The sequence below is a fragment of the Mirounga leonina genome, unplaced genomic scaffold, assembly GCF_011800145.1.
Source record: "Mirounga leonina isolate KUSES-001 unplaced genomic scaffold, KU_Mleo_1.0 Mir_366, whole genome shotgun sequence".
Lineage (NCBI taxonomy): Eukaryota > Metazoa > Chordata > Mammalia > Carnivora > Phocidae > Mirounga > Mirounga leonina.
Window position 1 is genome coordinate 9,611,018 of NW_023270709.1, and position 22,417 is coordinate 9,633,434.

At 37.9% G+C, this 22,417-nt stretch overlaps 1 protein-coding gene across 1 annotated transcript in view; it reads right to left on the minus strand.

Annotated features, from left to right (window-relative positions):
- CAGE1 (cancer antigen 1) overlaps nt 1-22,331 on the minus strand; it is a gene marked incomplete at its 3' end in the record, with an annotated part of 51,694 nt that extends 29,363 nt beyond the window's left edge. Inside the window, exons 1-6 of the mRNA XM_035030812.1 lie at nt 22,206-22,331; nt 19,952-20,169; nt 16,517-16,604; nt 12,390-12,913; nt 8,966-10,027; nt 2,033-2,182 (exon numbers count right to left, since the gene is read on the minus strand). Of these exons, the coding sequence (XP_034886703.1) occupies nt 2,033-2,182; nt 8,966-10,027; nt 12,390-12,913; nt 16,517-16,604; nt 19,952-20,169; nt 22,206-22,218 (2,055 nt within the window). The remainder of the gene's footprint in view (nt 1-2,032; nt 2,183-8,965; nt 10,028-12,389; nt 12,914-16,516; nt 16,605-19,951; nt 20,170-22,205) is intronic.
- Nucleotides 22,332-22,417: the final 86 nt, after the last annotated feature.

A 22,417-nucleotide genomic window follows, 5' to 3' on the forward strand; every position in this document is an offset into this window, starting at 1 on the left:
TTGTGAATTGTGCAAGACTGTTGAATCTCAGATCTGTACCTCTGAAACAAATAATGCAATATATGTTAAGAAAAAAAAAAGAAGAAGATAGCAGGAGGGGAAGAATGAAGGGAGGGAATCGGAGGGGGAGACGAACCATGAGAGATGATGGACTCTGAAAAACAAACTGAGGGTTCTAGAGGGGAGGGGGGTGGGAGGATGGGTTAGCCTGGTGATGGGTATTGAGGAGGGCACGTTCTGCATGGAGCAGTGGGTGTTATGCACAAACAATGAATCATGGAACACTACATCTAAAACTAATGATGTAATGTATGGGGATTAGCATAACAATAAAAAAATTAAAAAAAAAATGTGTGCATGAGTTGTACTGCCTAAGGTTGTATCCGAGTTCTGCCGTTTCACCCTACATGAGACTTTGGACAAGAAACCTGACTGTTCTAAGCCTCTGTTTTTCCATGATTTTATTTTATTATTATTTTATTATTTTATTTATTTTTTATTTTATTTTATTTTATTATTTTATTTTAATTTTATTTTATTTTATTATTTTATTTTATTTTTTATTTTATTATTTTAGTTTTAGTTTTTCCATTAAAAAAAAAAAGCCTGATAATATAAAGAATGGTATAAGGACTGGATGAGATAACCCATGAGAAGCAGGGAGAGTAGACTTAAAAGACTTCAAGGAAAGGTTGGGAAGTCAACAAACATTTGCTGAGTGCCGATTAAGGGATTAACCCGTATTAGGTACAGGGCATACAACGTTCCAAGTCTCTGATGTTGAAGACTTCCATTCTAGCGGGGGTGGGAGGCACAGAGCAAGCGAACATATTTGTTTGGTGTGGGATGACATCCACCGACCAGAGGGCTGAGGACACATTTCCTCCTTGGGAGCGGTGGTAGAGAAGCAGCAGGCTGCAATTAAGGCAGAAAGAAGAGCAGCCTCCGGTGACATAGGTGGGAGTGAGGAGCCAAGGCTTATGGTGAGTAAGCAAATGTTTGAAGGAACAAAGTGGGATGGGAAAGTTTGTAGCTAAGAAGAGTCTGTGCCACATTCAGATTCACATGTGTAAAAACAAAACTTCAGGTGGATATAGTCTGTGGGCCACCACTTTGTGATCTTCTGCATAAAATGCTCAGCTCAGTTTCTAGCACTAAATAAATGCTAGTATTCAACAAACTTTAGCTAACCACAATAGAAGTAAGCATTGTGTTGGATCAGGAACATCACAGGCCATGCCCCCCAATTTTGGCTCAGATGATTGCACTTAAGATCAAAGAAATGGGGCACTTGGGTGGCTCAGTCAGTTAAGCGTCTGCCTTTGGCTCAGGTCATGATCCCTGGGTCCTGGGATTGAGTCCCGTATCGGGCTCCCTGCTCACCAGGGAGTCTCCTTCTCCCTCTCCCTGTGCCCCTCCCCCTTGCTCATACTCTCTCTTGCTCACTCTCTCTCTGAAATAAATTAAAAAAAAAGATCAGAGAAATGGACATTAATAGAAGAGTAAGAAAGACAACTAGCTCATTTGAAAAGCTAGCAAATGCCATGCCCTGTAACATGGTCTCTCGTTAAATACAGTGCTTGTTACCTCCCAGGGAAGTGGCAAGTATCATTTCCCCTACTTAGGAAGAGGAAGCTAAGGCTGATAAAGGTAAAGTCACTTGGCCAAGTCACACAGCCAGGGAGGTGATGAAGTCAGGATTTGAACTCACCTGACACCAACTTCGTTCTTCATTTCACCAATGTACACAACTCCCTACTGCCCTCCCTCTGACCAAAGCTAAATTTTAGATTGGGTAAACAGTTCGCTTATGGGAATACTTACCAATCACTAGGCGCAGACTGAGCCAGAAAACAAGACTACTGCTCTGATAGAGCTTCCAGGACATGTAAAAAGTACTAAATGAAGGGTTTTCCATTTTTTTCTCCCATAACTGAACTCTGTGGCTTTAGATTGCTCTTTGGTTTAGTCCAACCTCGATATTTCTTCCTCCCCCAATAAAAAATACAGATTTTTTTTTTTTTTTAATTACCTGGGGTTTGAGAAGCCCTACCATCAGAGTCAGAAGACTGTGAATTCTGGAGACGGGCTGAGAAGTTCTTTTCACATCTGGGGGACTCAGGCTCTCTTCTTCACCAGGTGAACAATTCATGAACAAATTGGAATGCATGGTCTTTGCATCCTATGTGTACACAATTCAGACATGTCAGGATAAAGACAAAGAGTCTGGATTGTTCTTTTTTTTTTTTTTTTTTAAGATTTTATTTATTTGACAGAGAGAGACACAGAGAGAGAAGGAACACAAGCAGGGGGAGTGGGAGAGGGAGAAGCAGGCTTCTGGCAGAGCAGGGAGCCTGATGGGCTTGATCCCAGGACCCTGGGATCATGACCTGAGCCAAAGGCAGACGCTTAACAACTAAGCCACCCAGGCGCCCCTGGATTGTTCTTTAAGTAAAATGCGAATTAAATACCACTCTTAAAAACTCTGAGCAAGGGTGCTAAATGAGAAAAATATGTAGCCAAGAATACTTGATCCAGAAAAAATTCAAAATAGAAGGAGTGATAAAAAGCTTCCAGGACAAACGGAAACTAAAAGAATTTGTGATCACCAAACCAGCCCTACGAGAAATATTAAAAGGGGTCCTCTAACCGAAGAGAGAGCCCAAAAGTAACATAGGCCAGAAAGGAACAGAGACTATATACAGTAACAGTCACTTTACAGGCAATGCAATGGCACTAAATTCAAATCTTTCAATAGTTACTCTGAATGTAAATGGGCTAAATGCCCCAATCAAAAGACACAGGGTACCAGATTGGATAAAAAAGCAAGACCCATTGATATGCTGTCTGCAAGAGACTCATTTTAGACCCAAAGACACCTCCAGATTGAAAGTGAGGGGGTGGGGCGCCTGGGTGGCTCAGTTGGTTAAGCGACTGCCTTCAGCTCAGGTCATGATCCTGGAGTCCCGGGATCGAGTCCCGCATCAGGCTCCCTGCTCGGCAGGGAGTCTGCTTCTCCCTCTGGCCCTCCTCCCTCTCATGCTCTCTGTCTCTCATTCTCTCTCTCGCAAATAAATAAAATCTTAAAAAAAAAAAACACCAAAAAAAACTTCATCCCATTTAAAAAAAAAAAAGTGAGGGGGTGGACAACCATTTATTGTGTTAATGGACATCAAAAGAAAGCTGGGGTGGCAATCCTTATATCAGACAAATTAGATTTTAAGCCAAAGACTGTAATAAGAGATGAGGAAGGACACCGTATCATAAAGCATCTTTCCAACAAGAAGATCTAACAATTGTAAATATTTATGCCCCTAACATGGAGCAGCCAATTATATAAACCAATTAATAATAAAATCAAAGAAACATATTGATAATAATACAATAATAGTAGGAGACTTTAACACCCCTCTCACTGCAATGGACAGATCATCTAAGCAGAAGGTCAACAAGGAAATAAGGGCTTTGAATGATACACTGGACCAGATGGACTTCACAGATATATTCAGAACATTCCATCCCAAAGCAACAGAATACACATTCTTCTCAAGTGCACATGGAACATTCTCCAGAATATATCACATCCTGGGTCACAAATCAGGTCTCAACTGGTACCAAAAGATTGGGATCATTCCCTGTATATTTTCAGACCACAGTGCTTTGAAACTGGAACTCAATCACAAGAGGAAATTTGGAAAGAATACAAATACATGGAGGCTAAAGAGCTACTAAAGAATGAATGGGTAAACCAGGAAATTAAAGAAGAATTTTAAAAATCCACAGAAACAAATGAAAATGAAAACACAACTGTTCAAAATCTCTGGGATGCAGCAAAGGCAGTCCTGAGAAGGAAGTATATAGCATAACAATTCTTTCTCAAGAAACAAGAAAGTTCTCAAATATACAACCTTACCTAACATCTAAAGGAGCTGGAGAAAGAATAGCAAATAAAGCCTAAACCCAGCAGGAGAAGAGAAATAATAAAGATCAGAGCAGAAATCAATGAAACAGAAACCAAAAGAACAGTAGAACAGATCAATGAAATTAGGAGTTGGTTCTTTGAAAGAATTAATTGATAAACCCCTGGCCAGACTTATCAAAAAGAAAAGAGAAAAGACCCAAATAAAATCATGAATGAAAGAGAAGAGATCACAACCAACACTGAAGAAATACAAACAATTATAAGAACGTATTATGAGCAACTATATGCCAACAATTAGGCAATATGGAAGAAATGGATGCATTCCGAGAGAAGTACAAACTACCAAAACTGAACCAGGAAGAAATAGAAAACCTGAAGAGACCTATAACCAGCAAGGAAATTGAAGCAGTAATTAAAAATCTCCCAAAAAACAAGAGCCCAGGGCCAGATGGCTTCCCAGGGGAATTCTACCAAACATTTAAAGAAGAATTAATACCAATTCTTCTGAAGCTGTTTCAAAAAATTGAAATGGAAGGAAAGCTTCAAAACTTGTTCTATGAGGCCAGCATTACCTTGATCCCAAAACCAAATAAAGACCCCACCAAAAAGGAGAATTACACACCAATATCCCTGATGAACATGAATGCAAAAATTCTCACCAAAATACTAGCCAATAGGATCCAACAGTACATTGAAAGGATTATTCACCACGACCAAGTAGGATTTATGCCTGGGCTACAAGGTTGGTTCAACATCTGCAAATCAATCAATGTGATACAATACATTAAGAAAAGAAAGAACAAGAACCATATGATCCTCTCAATAGATGCAGAAAAAGCATTTGACAAAGTACAGCATCCTTTCTTGATGAAAACTCTTCATAGTGTAGGGAATAGAGGGAATGTACCTCAATATCACAAAAGCCATCTATGAAAAACCCACAGCGAATATCATTCTCAATGGGGAAAAACTAAGAGCTTTTCCCTTGAGGTCAGGAACATGGCAGGGATGTCCACTATCAACACTGCTATTCAACATAGTACTAGAAGTACTAGCCTTAGCAATCAGACAACAAAAAGAAATAAAAGGCATCCAAATCGGCAAAGAAGAAGTCAAACTCTCACTCTTTGCAGATGATATGACACTTTATGCGGAAAACCCAAAAGACTCCACCCCGAATATACAGGGATTCAGTAAAGTGGCAGGATATAAAATCAATGCACAGAAATCAGTTGCATTTCTATACACCAACAACAAGACAGAAGAAAGAGAAATTAAGGAGTCGATCCCATTTACAATTGTACCCAAAACCATAAGATCCCTAGGAATAACTCTAACCAAAGAGATAAGAAACCTGTATTCAGAAAACTATAGAATACTCATGAAAGAAACTGAGGAAGACACAAAGAAATGGAAAAATGTTCCATGCTCATGGATTGGAAGAACAAATATTGTTAAAATATCTATGCTACCTAGAGCAATCTACACATTCAATGCAATCCCTATCAAAATACCATCAATGTTTTTCAAAGAACTGGAACAAATAATCCAAAATTTGTATGGAACCAGAAAAGACCCCGCACAGCCAGAGGAATGTTGAAAAAGGAAACCAAAGCTGGTGGCATCACAATTCTGGACTTCTAGCTCTGTTATAAAGATGTCATCATCAAGATAGTATGGTACTGTCACAAAAACAGACACAGAGATCAATGGAACAGAACAGAGAACTCAGAAATGGACCCTCAACTCTATGGCCAAATAATCTTTGACAAAGCAGGAAAGAATATCCAATGGAGAAAAGACAGTCTCTTCAACAAATGGTGTTAAGAAAATTGGACAGCCATATGCAGAAGAATGAAACTGGACCATTTCCTTACACCACACACAAAAATAGACTCAAAATGGATGAAAGACCTAAATGTGACAGGAATCCATCAAAATCCTTGAGGAGAACATAGGCAGCAACCTCTTCAACCTCAGCCATAGCAACTTCTTCCTAAACACATCACCAAAGGCAAGGGAAGCAAGGGCAAAAATGAACTATTGGGACTTCACCAAAATAAACAACTTTTGCACAGCAAAGAAAATAGTCAACAAAACCAAAAGACAACTGACAGAATGGGAGAAGACGTTTGCAAATGACCTATCAGATAAAGGGGTCGTATCCAAAATCTATAAAGAACTTCTCAAACTTAACACCCAAAGAACAAATAATCCAATCAAGAAATGGGCCAAAGAGATGAATAGACATTTCTGCAAAGAAGACATACAAATGGCCAATAGACACATATAAAAGTGCTCAACATTACCTGGCATCAGGGAAATCCAAATCAAAACCTCAATGAGATACCACCTCACACCCATCAGAATGGCTAACATTAACAAGTCAGGAAATGACAGATGTTGGCAAGGATGCGGAGAAAGGGGAACCTGCCTACACTGTCGGTGGGAATGCAAGCTGGTGTAGCCACTCTGGAAAACAGTATGGAGGTTCCTCAAAAAGTTGAAAATAGAGCTACCCTGCAACTCAGCAATTGCACTACTGGATATTTACCCGAAATATAAATATGTAGTGAACCGAAGGGGTACCTGCACCCCAATGTTTATGGCAGCCATGTCCACAATAGCCAAACTATGGAAAGAGCCCAGATGTCCATTGACAGATGAATGGATAAAGAAGATGTAGTATATATATACAATGGAATATTACTCTGCCATCAAAAAATGAAATCTTGCCATTTGCAACAATGTGGATGGAACTAGGGGGTATTGTGCTAAGCAAAATAAGTCAATCAGAGAAAGACAATTATCATATGGTTTCATTGATATATGGAATTTAAGAAACAAGACACAGGATCATAGGGGAAGAGAGGAAAAAATGAAACAAGACAAAATCAGAGAGGGAGACTCTTAATCTTGGGAAACAAACAGAGGGTTGCTGGAGGGGAGGGGGGTGAATGGACGGGGTAACTGGGTGATGGACATTGGGAGGGTATGTGTTGTAATGAGCACTGGGTATTATGTAAGACTAATGAAGCACAGACCTGTACCCCTGAAACAAATAATACATTATATGTTAATTAATTGAATTTAAATTTTAAAAACACAAGAAAAACGGGGAAAAAAACCCAAAAACCTCTGTGAAGCCCTAAAAACATGGCACTCAAATTTGAAGAGCTAAATGTTAATATTTATTAAAAAAACAACAACAACTCTGAACTGTGGTTCTCAAACTTTGGATTCTCAGGACCCCTTTATAGACTCAAAAATTATTGAGAATCCTAAAAGGCTTTTTTTTATGTGGGTTCTATCTACAACTACTTATTGTATTAGAAATTACGACTGAGAACATTTAAAAATTATTTGCTTACTAATCCGTTCAAATAACAATAAATCCCTTGTGTCAATATAAATAACAATTTTAATATGAAATTACCACATTTTCCAAAGGAAAAAATTAGTGAAAAGAGTGGCACTGTTTACATTTTTGTAAATATCTGCAATGCTGACTTCATAGAAGACAGCAGAATTCTCACATCTGCTTCATACATTGGTCAGACATAAAAGCAATGAATGACACACAGTTTCTAGAATACTCCACAGGAAGCACTTGTGAAAAAAATGAGAGTGGCAAGGTCATAACATCTTCCTATTCCCATGAAAATACCTTGACTTCATAGACCCACCAGACCACACTTTTGAGAAAATATACGTAGAATTCATGAAAAGCAAAACTAAAAGCAGAGTAAGGATGATTTGGGGGATATTAAAGAAATTGATTCGTCAAGATAAAACAAAGAACTTTACTCTTTATTTTTTTAAAGAAAGCTCAAGAAAAAAATAATGTACTGTGATAAACTTCTATACAGTTGTACTAATTCATTCAGAGTTTACCAATACAAAATTTGTCATGATTTGGCTAGCAGCTATTTTGGAAGACAAAATACAGACCCTTAAGTTGACTTAATGTCATCTCTGCTTAGGTTAGCGGTTCTCAAAAGTGTGACCCTCAGCCCAGGGCATTGGGGAGACTCAGAATCTTGTTAGAAGTGCGCACTCTTGAGGAGCACTAGTTTAGATAATCCTGATTTCTTTCTGGAGGAAAGATTGCAGAGATAATTTTTTAAACATAAGAGAACAATATTTTCCTGAGAATCATTAAAAAATAATATAACTATTTACTTGCAAACAATACTTGTACTAATTACGGATTCCTGAAAAAAAGTCCTCTAAGGACATCCTCAAGGGAACACAATCAGCTCAAGTTATAAGAGTTTTAAAATAAAAATACATTTTCCTAGCTCAGATTAGCCTTCTTTCTAAGTAGTCAGAATTAAAAAGGTTATACTATAAATATTTTAAGACAGGCCTACAAAACTGAAATAGATATGCTCTGGCTTGTGAAAAGGATCACTTCCAGGTTGTCTGCCAAGAAAGCCATTTGCACTGCAGAGAATACATATTACAGCCTCTCCAAACCTATTGATATGAGGCTCTCATGTTGTTTTTAACAGATGTTAACTGGACTTATTGTGGTGATCATTTTGCAACATATACAAATATCAAATCATGCTACACACCTGAAACTATGTTATATGTCAATTACAGCTCAATCACAAAGTTTATAATGTCACAAAATGAATATGTGATATAACATAGGTTTGACCGTGTAAACCAAATATGAAATTGCATTATTTAGTTTCATTGTTAGGCAGATGTGGCATGAAAACATTGAGATCCCCACCTAAAAGATCCTTTCGCAAGTGGTGCTTCAGATGATTGATCAGAGGTACCCAGAAAATTCCCACGTTAATTTTCACCTCTACCAAAATAGTCACAAGAAGCCAGAAATGGCCCTTCTTTAACCTGAGTACCCGAGAACCGGAGAAACTTCTCCAAACCTGTGGTACATTTTCCATTCTCTTTCTTTTCGTTAATAATTCTTTCTGCCAACAAATATGAGTGCGGTGTCTAAATGTGCATCAGCAGACTGTTAGCAATGCATGAAATTCTGCGTTCAAGATTCCGAATTTGTGCCGATACCTTTTTGATATCCGCCGTTACCACTTCCCTGGCGTGCTCCATTAACCAAGGCGTCTCAAACTGAGGGGGGGCATCATTTTGCTCTTGGCTCCTCGCCACCTGCTGCCGAAGCCTTTCGTTTTCCTGTTTGACTTCCGTGACCTGCTGCTGGAGTTGGGTGTTCTCTGCCTTTTCGGTATCAGATATGAGCTGCAAATGAGTAACTTGAATGATCAGCTTCTTGAGTGTCAATTTCAGTTTCTGTCTTTCTTCCAGGTTTTTCTTCTTGTGCTTCTGAAATTCCTCATGTAAAGACAGGAACTCTTGTTTTCGGGCCTTTTTCTCCCTTTTCAGCAGATCCAGAGCGGAGGTGGTGGCCTTTTCCAGCTCCCCCTTGAGTTGCTGCAGCTTCTCCACCTCTTTTTCTTTCTCGCTTAGGGTTCTGTCCATCTCTAGGCACTGACTGACAGTTTTAGCTTTCTGTTGCATTTCAGTCATGTACCTTTCCTGTAGGTGAACGTAATTGCCCTTGATCTTCTTGAGCTCCAGCTGTAAGGTTTCCTTTTCATTCCTAGCTTCCTGAAGATGCTTTTGGGTGTGAGTTAAGACCTCGTGCAAATTCTGCAGCGTCCTGTCAGTGTCACTCTTCTCTAGCATCACTCTGTATTTGTCTTCAATTAATTCTTCCATCTTGGCCTTCAGCTTATTTATGATGTCCATGAACACCTGCTGTTTGGTAGTCTGCTTCTGTAGTTCTTCAGTCTTCTTCTCTAAATACTTGTTGCTACTCTGCAGGTCTTGGATCCGAGTCTGCTGCTGTTTGTTAGTGTGCTGTAATTTCTGTAAGACTTCATTTAAAGCCATGTCCTCTTCCAGAGGCTGTGAGCTTTCCAAGCTCTGCTTTGGGTTGGGCATCTTGCTGTCCTCTGGAGATGCTCCACCACTCCAAGAAATGCCTGCAGGAGACCAAGGTGAGGCCGTCCCTGGCCTGTCCACGTCCCGCACGGTGACCTCCTTATGGTGACAGACTGGCATCTCAGGAACATCCCGAAAGCTCTGTATCCCTTTTGAAGACACTGCGATCTGTAAATTAGAGTACATAAGTGTGAAAAAGAGTATAAAGATGGTGAGTTTTGAAATCATATATAGCTGGCCTTAAATCCTAGATCTCTAGTTTGCTTTCCTCAGCTATAAAAGAGCAATGATAATGTCTGCTTCCAATAATAATACTTACTTGACAAACATACTTAAGTAGTAACTGCTAAATGTATATATGGCACCCAATAGCACAGCAGAGCAGTAGATACATGATAGAGGTATGGATCACATTTACTTTTTCAGAAGAAAAACTCAGCTTTGATACTCTCACCAACTTTCTATGATACGAAATTTTCTGAACACATGTGAGGTACTTTGACTTCAAATGAATTAAAACAAATTTATCAGTTACCCTAGAGTCTGTGAGGCCTCTTTCGAATGAAGACTTTTATTGCTCATTAAATCATTATCTCATGGCTATGACTCCTGTGAATGTAAGAATGTCAGATGAACATGCCTTGTGATTGATTTTCTCCCACAATACAGGTTTTGGGGGCTTTTTAAAAGAATAATAAGTTGTAGTAAGAAAATGCTCAAATGAATATGATATTTAAAACTCTGTAAAAGGGGGTGCCTGGGTGGCTCAGTCGGTTAAGCATCTGCCTTCGGCTCGGGTCATGATCCCAGGGTCCTGGGATCGAGTCCTGCATCAGGCTCCCTGCTCAGCGGGGAGCCTGCTTCTCCCTCTCCCTCTGCTGCTCCCCCTGCTTGTGCTCTCTCTCTCTCTCCCTCTCTCTGTCAAATAAATAAATAAATAAATAAATAAATAAATAAATAAATAAATAAAATCTTAAAAAATAGAAAACCCCATAAAAGACAACTGCAGGGGTGGGCTGTATAACTTTCTAGAATTTAGAGATACTAGACCCCTATATTTTAACAGTTTACCATTGTTCTGGGATAAAGACAACTATCCCTACCAAGGCCTACAAGATTCCAATGTCTGGTCTTGATGCCTGACCCACGCTACCTGTCCATCCTCATCTACTACCTGCCACCTTTGATCCAAAAACATTGGGCTCCCGCCAGGTCCTAGTGGGTGCCATGCTCCCTGAAGCCACAGGGTCCTTGCACATGTTACTTCTGCATGGAATGCTAATCCCACCCACAGTTAACTTAATTAACTCCTAACTCATCCTTCAGAGCTCAGCTCAATTACCACTACTTCAGGAACAGTAAGATTCCTGTCATTTTATTCACAACAATTATCATACTTGCAGTTTATAGTTTATATGTAATATTACACAACATACACTTTACATGCACTTTATATAACTCTTCATAGCACTTACCATAGTTGCAAGTTTACATTTACTTGTGTGATTATTTAATGTGAATTTCCTCTACTAATGTGTTATTTTATGAGGACAAAACCTGCATTTTTTTAAACCATTATATAACCAACACATAGTACAAGGCCTAGCACATAATAGATTGCTGAAAATATTCATCGGCTGAATAAATGACTAAATGCAATGGAAATAGGAAGGAGCAATCTTGAGAAACACTAATTAAACAAGTTTTTTAAATGTCATTTTGCAGAATCAACATAGGAAAATAAAGTTCTCTTTTACATACTGCTTCCAAATAAATGAACAAAAAAACTGCTCATTTTGTAAATGAAACATAATAGTCATAGATTTTTTTCATCAGACTTACAATAAAAAAGTACTATTTGTGCTATTCCTGGATTATTATCTATTTGCCCATACCAATTCTTAAAATTGTTAGTTTATAAAAATTTTCAGAGAGTACATAGGATTTATACTATTGGCATCTTCAGTGTTCTTAGGATACTACATGTGTGCCCAGAAAGAATAAGTCAAAAGACAAATTAATATTTTCACTTTGGTAGAAAAATTAATATTTTGTGCTTGTCAATAGTAATCCCTCGCCAGAAAAATTTTAAGATTTTCTTGTCAAATGACCTAATGTCTCTCTCCTTCTTCTTCTTAACCTTTTCCTTACTGTAAACTGAGTTCCAGCCAATTTGATTCACCAAACGTAATTCATTATATTCAAGGCACTAGGTAGATGCTAAGATACATAAAAGGATGAGCAAGACAGAGCCCTGATCCTCAAAGAAATTATCATTCGGGAGAGCTAATCTTCACATATGGACTTGATTTTATTAGAAAGAATTTGTTTCTAAATTGATTAAGCTCTCAGAAGGCATTTTCCCCAGAGAAGCAATTTCCTTCGTGCTGATTAGATTATCTAGCAGTACTTGGAAATGTCTCAGATTTTATATATATAAAACATATATATATAAATATATATAAATATATATTTTTTTGGAAAGCACATATAACACTCTACAAATTATACTGACCATCAAAAATCTTACCTCCTCTGTTTTATCATTGGCTCTCAGATCAAAGAGGTTAAAGCTATTCTCTTTGTAAAATGGTTTTTCAACATCTCTGTGTACCTTTTCCTTATACAAGAAGCTTTGAGTTTGACTAGGTTTGAGCGCAGACTCCACGGAAGCACTTTTAGGCAGTGACATTTCCATGAATTTCAGTGTCTCTCCACTGCTGTGCACTAGAGATGGGCTTCTAGAACATTGTGTGACACACTCATGAGCAAGTTGGTCTTCATTTGCGGACATGCCAGTTCCCACTGGATCTTCTTCCTTAAATGAATCTTCCTTCATATTGGTGTCTTTTGCATAATTATACACATGACTTTGCATTTCTGGTTTCTCCGTGTAAGGTGAGCTTTCTGTCAGATTTTGAAATGTTATCATTTCATTATTAAATGCTTCTCTCAGATGAAATTTGCAAATGGGTTCAAATTGCCTCAAGGGGGAAATGCTGGTGTCAACTGGCTGAGTTAGTAAGTTCTGTGAATCATTTCCAATGCTGACATCTCATTAGAAAAAGAAAGATGGAAATAAGAATTAGCTGACCATAAACTTGTATGTTAACAGTTATATTTACATTTATGAAACTGCTGGAGTCTATTTAAATTATATTAATTACAACATTTTTTATTGAGTGGATTTCAGCATGACTGTGCTAGCAAATAAAACAGAACCACTTTTAGGGGCGCTTGGGTGGCTCAGTCGTTAAGCGTCTACCTTTGGCTCAGGTCATGATCCCAGGTCCTGGGATCGAGCCCCGCATCGGGCTCTCTGCTCTGCCAGAAGCCTGCTTCTCCCTCTCCCGCTCCCCCTGCTTGTGTTCCCTCTTGCTGTGTCTCTCTCTATCAAATAAATAAATAAAATCTTTAAAAAAAAACAAAACAAAACCCAAAACAGAACCACTTTTACACAGGGGCCGGAAGTTCTCACATGACTGCTACAAAAAAGCTTGTTATAGTCATTCTGGTCAAATACCATTGCAACCAATCCTAAGATATCTTCAAAACTCTTTTGTCATACTGTAATTTTAAAATGTTTTCAATATGTTTCCAAAGACTACAAAAGCACAACAGAATAATACTAAACACATAGAAACTTGTTTCATCTCACAATCTCATGAGCTAGGCATTGTTATCATCCCTGTTGTACAGATAAGGAAATGGAGACATAAGAGATATTAAGTCGTTTACTTGCCTAAGGTCACAGAGTGGGTACGCAGTGCAGCTGCAGTTCTGGAATACTGTTTCTTTTCTTTTTATTTTCTTAAATTTAAATTCAAGTTAGTTAACATATAGTGTAGTATTAGTTTCAGGGATAGATGTAGTGATTCATCACTTACACACAACACCCAATGCTCATCCCAACAAGTACCTTTCTTAATACCCATCACCCACTTAGCCCATCCCCCCCACCTCCCCTCCAGCAACCCTCAGTTTGTTCCCCTAACTATAGAGTCTCTTACGGTTTGCCTCCCTCTCTGTTTTTATCTTATTTTTCTTTCCCTTCTCCTATGTTCATCTGTTTTGTTTCTTCAATTCTACATATGAGTGAAATCATATATTTGTCTTTCTCTGACTAACTTCACTTAATTCACTTAGCATAATACCCTCTAGCTCCATCCACATTATTGCAAATGGCAAGATTTCATTCTTTTTGATGGCAGAGTAATATTCCAGTGTATATATACACATCTTCTTTATCCATTCATCTGTCAATGGACATCTAGGCTCTTTCCATAATTTTGCTATTGTGGACATTGCTGCTATAAACACTGGGGTGCATGTGCCCCTTCGAATCAGTACTTTTGTATCCTTTGGATAAATACCTAGAAGTGCAATTGCTGGGTCATAGGGTAGTTCTATTTTTAACTTTTTGAGGAACCTCCATACAGTTTTCCAGAGTGGCTGCACCAGCTTGCATTCCCATCAACAGTGCAAGAGGGTTTCCCTTTCTCTGCATCCTCGCCAACACCTGTTGTTTCCTGTCTTGTTGATTTTAGCCATCTAGAATACTATTTCTAAATGCTATGCTATACTGTTTCTCAACATGACAAATGATCCAGACCTAAAACGTTTTTAAAAATCAGAAGCAAATAAGGTAAAGTGGAAAGAAAGAAAGTGTTACAAAATTAATGATGCCTCCCTTCTATCTCAATTCCCTCCTTTCCCCCTTCCCAGAGATAACTACTGATGAACTGAAGCTGGTATGTATTCATTCTTCCCATCCATATTTTCCTACTTTTACTACTCATTTATGTACCTTAAATAATAGATATCAACTTCCCAGAATTTCTCATTTTGTGACATCTTACTGTCTCAGTAATTACACACAGCACCAAAAGACCAAGAGAAATACCTAACAGTTCCATTTATTAAATAGGTTCAAATAAAGTATTTGCCCTAACTTAGTAGATGTTCAAAAATATACATAAACTGAAAGAAAAACATAATGTTTTATATCATTCTTATGCAACCAAACTTACTATTTGGATGCACTATTGGGTACCACGTTTCAAATCTTGGAATCAGATAGGATGACATCAACCCTCACTTTCTACTCCACATTGCTTTTCATACAATACTTGCTTTTTATCATAGCAACCTCCAAAAACCCAGCTTTGCAAATAATATTTTATAGAAAGGGTTATAGTATGGTTTTACATTGAAATAGTGAACTATCTCAAGTTACTGGTTTGTGGGGTCCAGAAGACGTCAAGTATCACTGTTTCCTAAATATTTCAAAAGATCCTGCAGCACCCTGGGTGAACTGTGGAGATATAGTATTATTTTCTGTGTTTTTAAGTTTTATGTAATTAGAATCAAATTATATTTGTAACCTATATATCACATATAAAAATATAAATGTATATCCACATGAAAGTCTTTATTTCACTTAAAATTTTGCTTTTCAGATTTAGCCATGTAAATACATGTAGATCTAGTTAATTTTACTGAAGGATTATACTTTCTTTCCTTTTTGTTAGATATTTGTTTCTAATTTTGCTATTAAAAACAACTCTTCAGTGAACATCCTTATACATGTTTCAATGTACACTAAGAATTTTTGTTTAGGTTCTGGGTATATACCTCAAAGTGGAATTGCTGGATTATAGAAAATATGTATTTTCAACTTCACTAGACATTGCAAAATTACTCTCCAAAGTGGTTGCACCAGTTTATACTTCCACCAATAGCAAAAAAGTTTCTTTGCTCTGCTACATCCTTCCAGGCAAGTTAAACTGATACGTATGAAATGGAATTTTGTGGTCTTTTTAATAATCTTGCAGGTTTCTGTGATCTGCCTATTAGATACTGTTATGGCCTGCATTGTATCTCCTCAAAATTCCTGTGTTGAAGGCTTACCCCCCAGTACCTTAGGATGTAACTATATTGGGAGATGGGGCCTTTAAAGAGGTAATTAAAGTTAAATGAAGTCATAAAACTGGGGCCCTAATCCAATATAACTGGTGTTCTTATAAGAAGAAAAGACACCAGGGAGGCACAGGGAAAAGGCCATGTAAAAACACAAGAAAACGGCTGTCTGGGAGGTCTCAGGATAAACCAACTCTTCTGACACCTTGATCTTGGACTTCCAGCTTCTAGAACTGTGAGAAAATACATTTCCATTGTTGAAGTCACCTGGTCTGCAGTGTTTTGTTATGGGAGCTCTAGCAAGCTAATACATATTCTTTGCCTGTTTTTCTATCGAGTTATATATGTCTCTTTCTTATTGGAGTTTTAACCTTGGATACTAATGTTGTCAATGTACATATTGCATGTATCTTAGTCTGAGTCTTGTTCTTTTTTTTTCTGGTTTATAATTTGGTCATATAGAAATTTTTAAAAATTTTAGTGGAGTCAAATGTGTTGCTTATGGTTTGTACTTCTCAAGCTATTCTCTGAGCCTCATGTTTCTCATCTGTAAAACAGAGACAAAACAACCCTTATTTAAAAAGAAAAAAAAAGCCCTATTTCATAGGATTGTTTGTAGATTAAATGTGATCATGCATATAAAGTGTATATTAGCACCTGGCTATTACTATTATTGCTGTTATCATAGGACACACACACAAAAATCTCTCTGCGTATTGCCAACAAAGAGATACTCACCACCTAAACAATCATCTAGTGTGCAATAAATTTTTTCGCAATGTGTGAATTTAGACTCATCTTCCCTTTCAGCATTCTTTATTTCATTCTGTATTAATAATAAACAAGGCATTAATATTAATACTTCAAATAAATATCATAAGCCTCTTCTGAACATGTATATGCATTGCTATGTAACTTTTTGTTGCATGGGTAGAATGTACTCTGGTACCCTTTCCTACTGTATATCTGAACTCCTTTTTAGTAAAACCATGCTAATGGAATTACGATATTAAATGACATTAAGCAAGTATCTTGCTATTTTAATATTTTGGTTTTTTGGTAAGTCAAATCATGTTACTATAAATGTAGGGATGTATGATAATGTATATATCTCTGATCACCCTTTGAAGTTTGCTAAATCTGGTCTAAACAACTACGAGGATACTTGTTATTCAGGTCTTGACAGTGAAGATCCAGGGTTCCAGTAATGAGGTGAAATATGATTCCAATAGATAGAAATCTAAAAAAATTCATGTAGGGCTTATTCTCAAAGTTACCTTAATGTTATCTAGGATAAAAGGTTTTGTGAACTAAATTAATAGTATAAGTAAGATATTAAAGAAAGTATTTTGAAAGTTTGAGGAAAGCATTGGTTTAATCATGGATAGTGTATCAAGTATGTGAGACCTAGAGGATGCTCTAAAAAAATTTGTATCTCTTACTAAAGTCATCTGGTTACAAACCTCTATTCAATCATGCTTCTTCTTACATTGTTGTACTTATTGAATATACCTCAAGTATGAGAAAAACTGAGTTATATTTTACAACAATTTGTTTTTTTAGACTCCTTGGTAATTTAGACCATTCCTGCTAATGAGATTTTAAAAGTATCAAGAATAATATACTTGGAAAATAAAATAGCATTATTCACATGTATTGATGTTATATTTACACAAACTTCTTGGAACTCCACTATTTGTCAAATACAGAGCTCACTTCTAACTCTAGCCTTCTATGATAATAGTGTTTTTAACTAAAATATGCCTTTTGTTCCTTTAGTCTATAAATTCTTTATAAAGAACAAAATACTCAGTGAATTCCAAGAAAGAGAACCTCTTTACATAATTTAAGAATTCGTTCTTTATAATTTGATACATAAGATGCTAGACCCTGATTAACACTATAACAAAATTTTCTTTTAAAATGAAAATATGGGGGCGCCTGGGTGGCTCAGTTGGTTAAGCGACTGCCTCCGGCTCAGGTCATGATCCTGGAGTCCCTGGATCGAGTCCCGCATCAGGCTCCCTGCTCGGCAGGGAGTCTGCTTCTCCCTCTGACCCTCCTCCCTCTCATGCTCTCTGTCTCTCATTCTCTCTGTCTCAAATAAATAAATAAAATCTTTAAAAAAAAAAAAGTTTAAAAAAAAATATGAAAATATGGGGGCGCCTGGGTGGCTCAGTCGTTAAGCGTCTGCCTTCAGCTCAGGTCGTGATCCCAGGGTCCTGGGATCGAGCCCCACATCGGGCTCCCTGCACCGCGGGGAAGCCTGCTTCTCCCTCTCCTACTCCCCCTGCTTGTGTTCCCTCTCTCACTGTGTCTCTCTCTGTCAAATAATAAATAAAATCATTAAAAAAAAAATGAAAATGATAAAAATTACCATTATATAAAAGAATCTTTAACATTATTTTTTAAAAAAGAAAGTAAAAACACTCAAAAGCCCATTACCTAGGGAGAAGCTATATGATCATCTTTCTACATCAACAAATATATAGTTCATCCTTGAACAACATGAGTTTGAACTGCCCAAGTCCACTTACACATAGATTTTTCTGATAAATACAGTATAATAGTGTAAATATATTTTATCCTAATGATTTTCTTTTTTAAAAAATTTAATTTGCTTAGAGGCACCTGGGTGGCTCAGATGGTTAAGCATCTCAGGGTCTTGGGATGGAGCCCTGCATTGGCCTCCCTGCTCAGCCGGGAGTCTGCTTCTCTCTCCCCAACCCTGCTCTCCCTCTCACTCTCTCTCTCAAATAAACAAAATCTTTTAAAAAATTGTTTATTTGACAGAAAGGGGGGGGTAGAGAGAGAGAGATAGCGCAGGGGATAGGGGCAGAGTGAGAGGGAGAGAAAGTCTTAAGCTGACTCCATGCTCAGGGCTGAGCCTGAGGCGGGCTCACAACCCTGAGATCAGGACCTGAGCTGAAACTGGGTCAGATGCTTAACTAACTGTGCCACCCAGGCACCCCCACTAATGATTTTCTTAATCACATTTCTTTCCTCTAGCTTACTTCATTATAAGAATACAGTATATAATAAATATAACACACAAATCATGTGTTAATTGACTGTTCATTCATGTTATTGTTAAGGCTTCCGCTCTACAGTAGGCTATCAGTACTTAGGTTTGGGGGGCCTCAAAAGTTATATGAAGCCTTTCAACTGTGAGGGGAGTCGGTACCTCTAAGCCCCGCATTGTTCAGGGGTCAACTCTGTATCCGTATTACCATATTTAAGGTTTACATATTCCCTGTAAATCTGTGAAATAATTTAACTAGGTCCCTACTGATAAAAATTTAGGTTGCTTCTAATGTTTACTTATTTTAAATGATACCTTTCTTAAAGTTTATTTATTTATTTATTTTTAGTAATCTCTAAACCCAACCTGGGGCTGGAACTTAACAACCCCGAGATCAAGAGTCACATGCTCTTCTGACTGAGCTCATCAGCACCCCTAATGTTTATTTATTAAAGGTAATTCTGAACATATCTCATTTTCATACTTCCTTGAGGTAGAATTAAAAATAAAATGTGTTTTCTTATCACTAAATAGCCCTTTAGATAGGTTATGCCATTTTATGGGCTAATCCACATGAAACTGCCAATATTTGTCCATTTTTGAACAAAGTCAAATTACATATGGCACAACCTAATTCATTCCTATTATTGACATACTTGCTAATAATTGTGAAACATTTAGAACAACATTCATCATGATTTGGGACAATATAATCTTTTATTTTGTGAGAAAGGGCACTTGGAATTTTCCTTAAGATAGAAAATCATTTACATGCAGGGTCTGTCAATGCCATTAGGAATGACATTTGAATCATTTGCATGCTGACATGTTAGAATATGCTCTAGATCAAATGTCCAGTCCCTTGGGCTCTTTTCCTGCCCGTCACTGAGTTGTCATGGCCATGTCCCTTGGTTGCACACTTAAGACTTCACATGGAGGCTACAAAGGATCAGTTTTAACACTATTTGTAAAATTCTCTCTTTCTTTGTACACTAAGGGAACTGGGAAAACCAAACCCAGTATTCCCCTCCTCTGAGCCTCCACTGGAAATTCTCTTATTGTTCCTCATATTTTTGAGGAGATTTTTGTATGGAAGACAATGTGAAAGCTGAATATATCTGTACCTCCTAGAACTTATAAGCAATGCACACCTGAGGCAAGTTTGAAGTGGTACTGCTGGTTTCCATATAGAAGGGAGAATTTGAGTGGGTGAAGTCTTGAGAAAGACTGCTGAGATTCACGGCCTCCACTTCCGACATGCTTCCTAATTTTTCATGAGAAACATCCATTTCAAAATGCACAGGATCTGAAGATGATGACCAAACTTTTTGACAGTCCTTGTTCCTAACTGTTGAATGATGGAAGGCTTCTTTTAAAAAACAACATAATTTTAATGTTTATTAGTATATGCAAACAAAGGGTTCCCCTCCCCCATCTCTCCTTGCATTAAGAAAGCAACATTCATTGCCCTAAATTTTTAAATGTCCATTGTCAGGTTATTAGAAAAATAAAAATTTTTAGTTTGAGTATACTATGGTCACTTTGTGTTGTAGTAAATACCAATTTGGACAAAAACAAGTCAATATATATGTGGCTACTATCCAATAATTTCCTAAAAGACTTGGGACCCAGAAGATGAAGGGACCTCTCAGTTACTTAAAAGATATTTACAAAATATTATCAGAGGACTATCAGGTTCCACAAAATACTGTGTTGCTATTTACTTGATACTCTCTATTATGTCATTATCAAATCAAATCCAACGTTGTAAATCAGTTTTCTCCCACTTTCCTATCCCACACTATTCTCTCAGGCACTTGGATTTGAAAACTTGGAGACACCTTTGGTATCCTTCTACCTCATCATCTGGGCTATCCAGTTACCAAGTCCTGTCCATTCCTCCTTTAAAAATGTTTTTCACAACCCCTGTTTTCTTTCCACCTCTTACATCATCACACTGGCCCATACTCTCGTGACTTCCTCAGGTCTGTCAGGGGATGGGAGTGGAAAGGATGTCCAATTACACGGAGTCCAAGTTCTTCTGCTTGACTTTCTAGGTCTCCCATAGCCTGGACCCACATTACCTATCCAGTATTCCGCTGTTCTAGTCAGATCCGGCTCAATTCCCTGTAAATAGATCATGCTCCTTACTACTTCAGTCTGACATGGCAAATGTTCTCTCCCGAAATCTTCCTATCTACCCATTCATCTATGTTTAAAATTCCTGCAATGTTGTTGTGTCTAAATCTCTATCACAATTCAGCAGCTATTCATTTTACTGTTTTAGTATTTGCCACCTTTTTTTTTTTAAAGATTTTATTTATTTATTTGAGAGAGAGAGAATGAGATAGAGAGAGCATGAGAGGGAGGAGGGTCAGAGGGAGAAGCAGACTCCCCGCCGAGCAGGGAGCCCGATGCGGGACTCGATCCCGGGACTCCAGGATCATGACCTGAGCCGAAGGCAGTCGCTTAACCAACTGAGCCACCCCGGCACCCAGTATTTGCCACCTTTTCAAGGGTGTTAGTATTTACAGATTTTTTTTAAGTTTTATTTATTTAAATAATCTCTACACCCAACATACAGCTTGAACTCACGATCAAGAGTCACATGCTCTTCCCACAGAGCCAGCCAGTGCCCCAGTATTTAGATTATAAACGCCTCCAGGGGAGTCCATGCATGATTTTTCAGTAGTCCTTATGGCAAATAGTAATGTCGCTCAGAGTCAATACTGATTGAATGAATCCTGCAGTCCAATGACTTATTTCTATTAAAACTTCTCAATCTACAGTCACTACCCATTTGCCTGGATTATTTTATTGAATTATCGAATTAATGAATAATTTTTTGAGGCTTGATTTTTTTTTTTTTTTTCCAAAATCACGTCATCACTGGAAGTATAAAAAAAGCCAGTGAGTCAAGCAGGCTAGCTGGGATTAGTGAAAGGCCCAACTTTATGCTCACCTTTTCCATCTTCCAAACACATAAATGCTGCCTGGGCTGGGATGAAGGGAATCTGAAAAATCTTTGTTTTCTAAATGCAGAAAAAGGCAAGAGCCTTATTTCTTAAATTTTTTTGATGGGTCTAGAACTTCCAGTTACACTTTTAGAATTTTGTTCATATCGCAGTCTGTCAGCTTACTTTTTAAGTTAAGCTTTCCATTTTCATTCTGTCCTTACCAGATTTATGCCACACTTTAAAAATATTTATACAGATATTTAGATAGATATTCCAGGGCAGTCTAACGCTGTTTTAAGATGGGTGTTAAAAAAGTCATTGGGAGTTACCGCCCCAAATTCTAGTTGTTTTAAAATTTTTTCAGTCGTATGACAAACTTTCTAAAATCACTTATCTTATTTCCCCCTCAAAGCAAAGCACCAAACTTAAGTCTAAAAAGTGTGCTCACTTCCAGGGTCCATAGTTTCTTGGATGCGCGGTAAGGATTTCGTCCTTCCTCCCTCAGCACTGGATTTTTCGGGAGGAAGAACGCTTTTAGGCCTCTCCCACCGAAGGCCTTTAAAAACTAGCGGAAGGCAAGCAGGCGGCTGGAACGACCTGTGTGACGTCAGCCCGCCGCGCCAGCCAATCTCGGCCGGGTATTCCGCCCGCCGGGCTCCC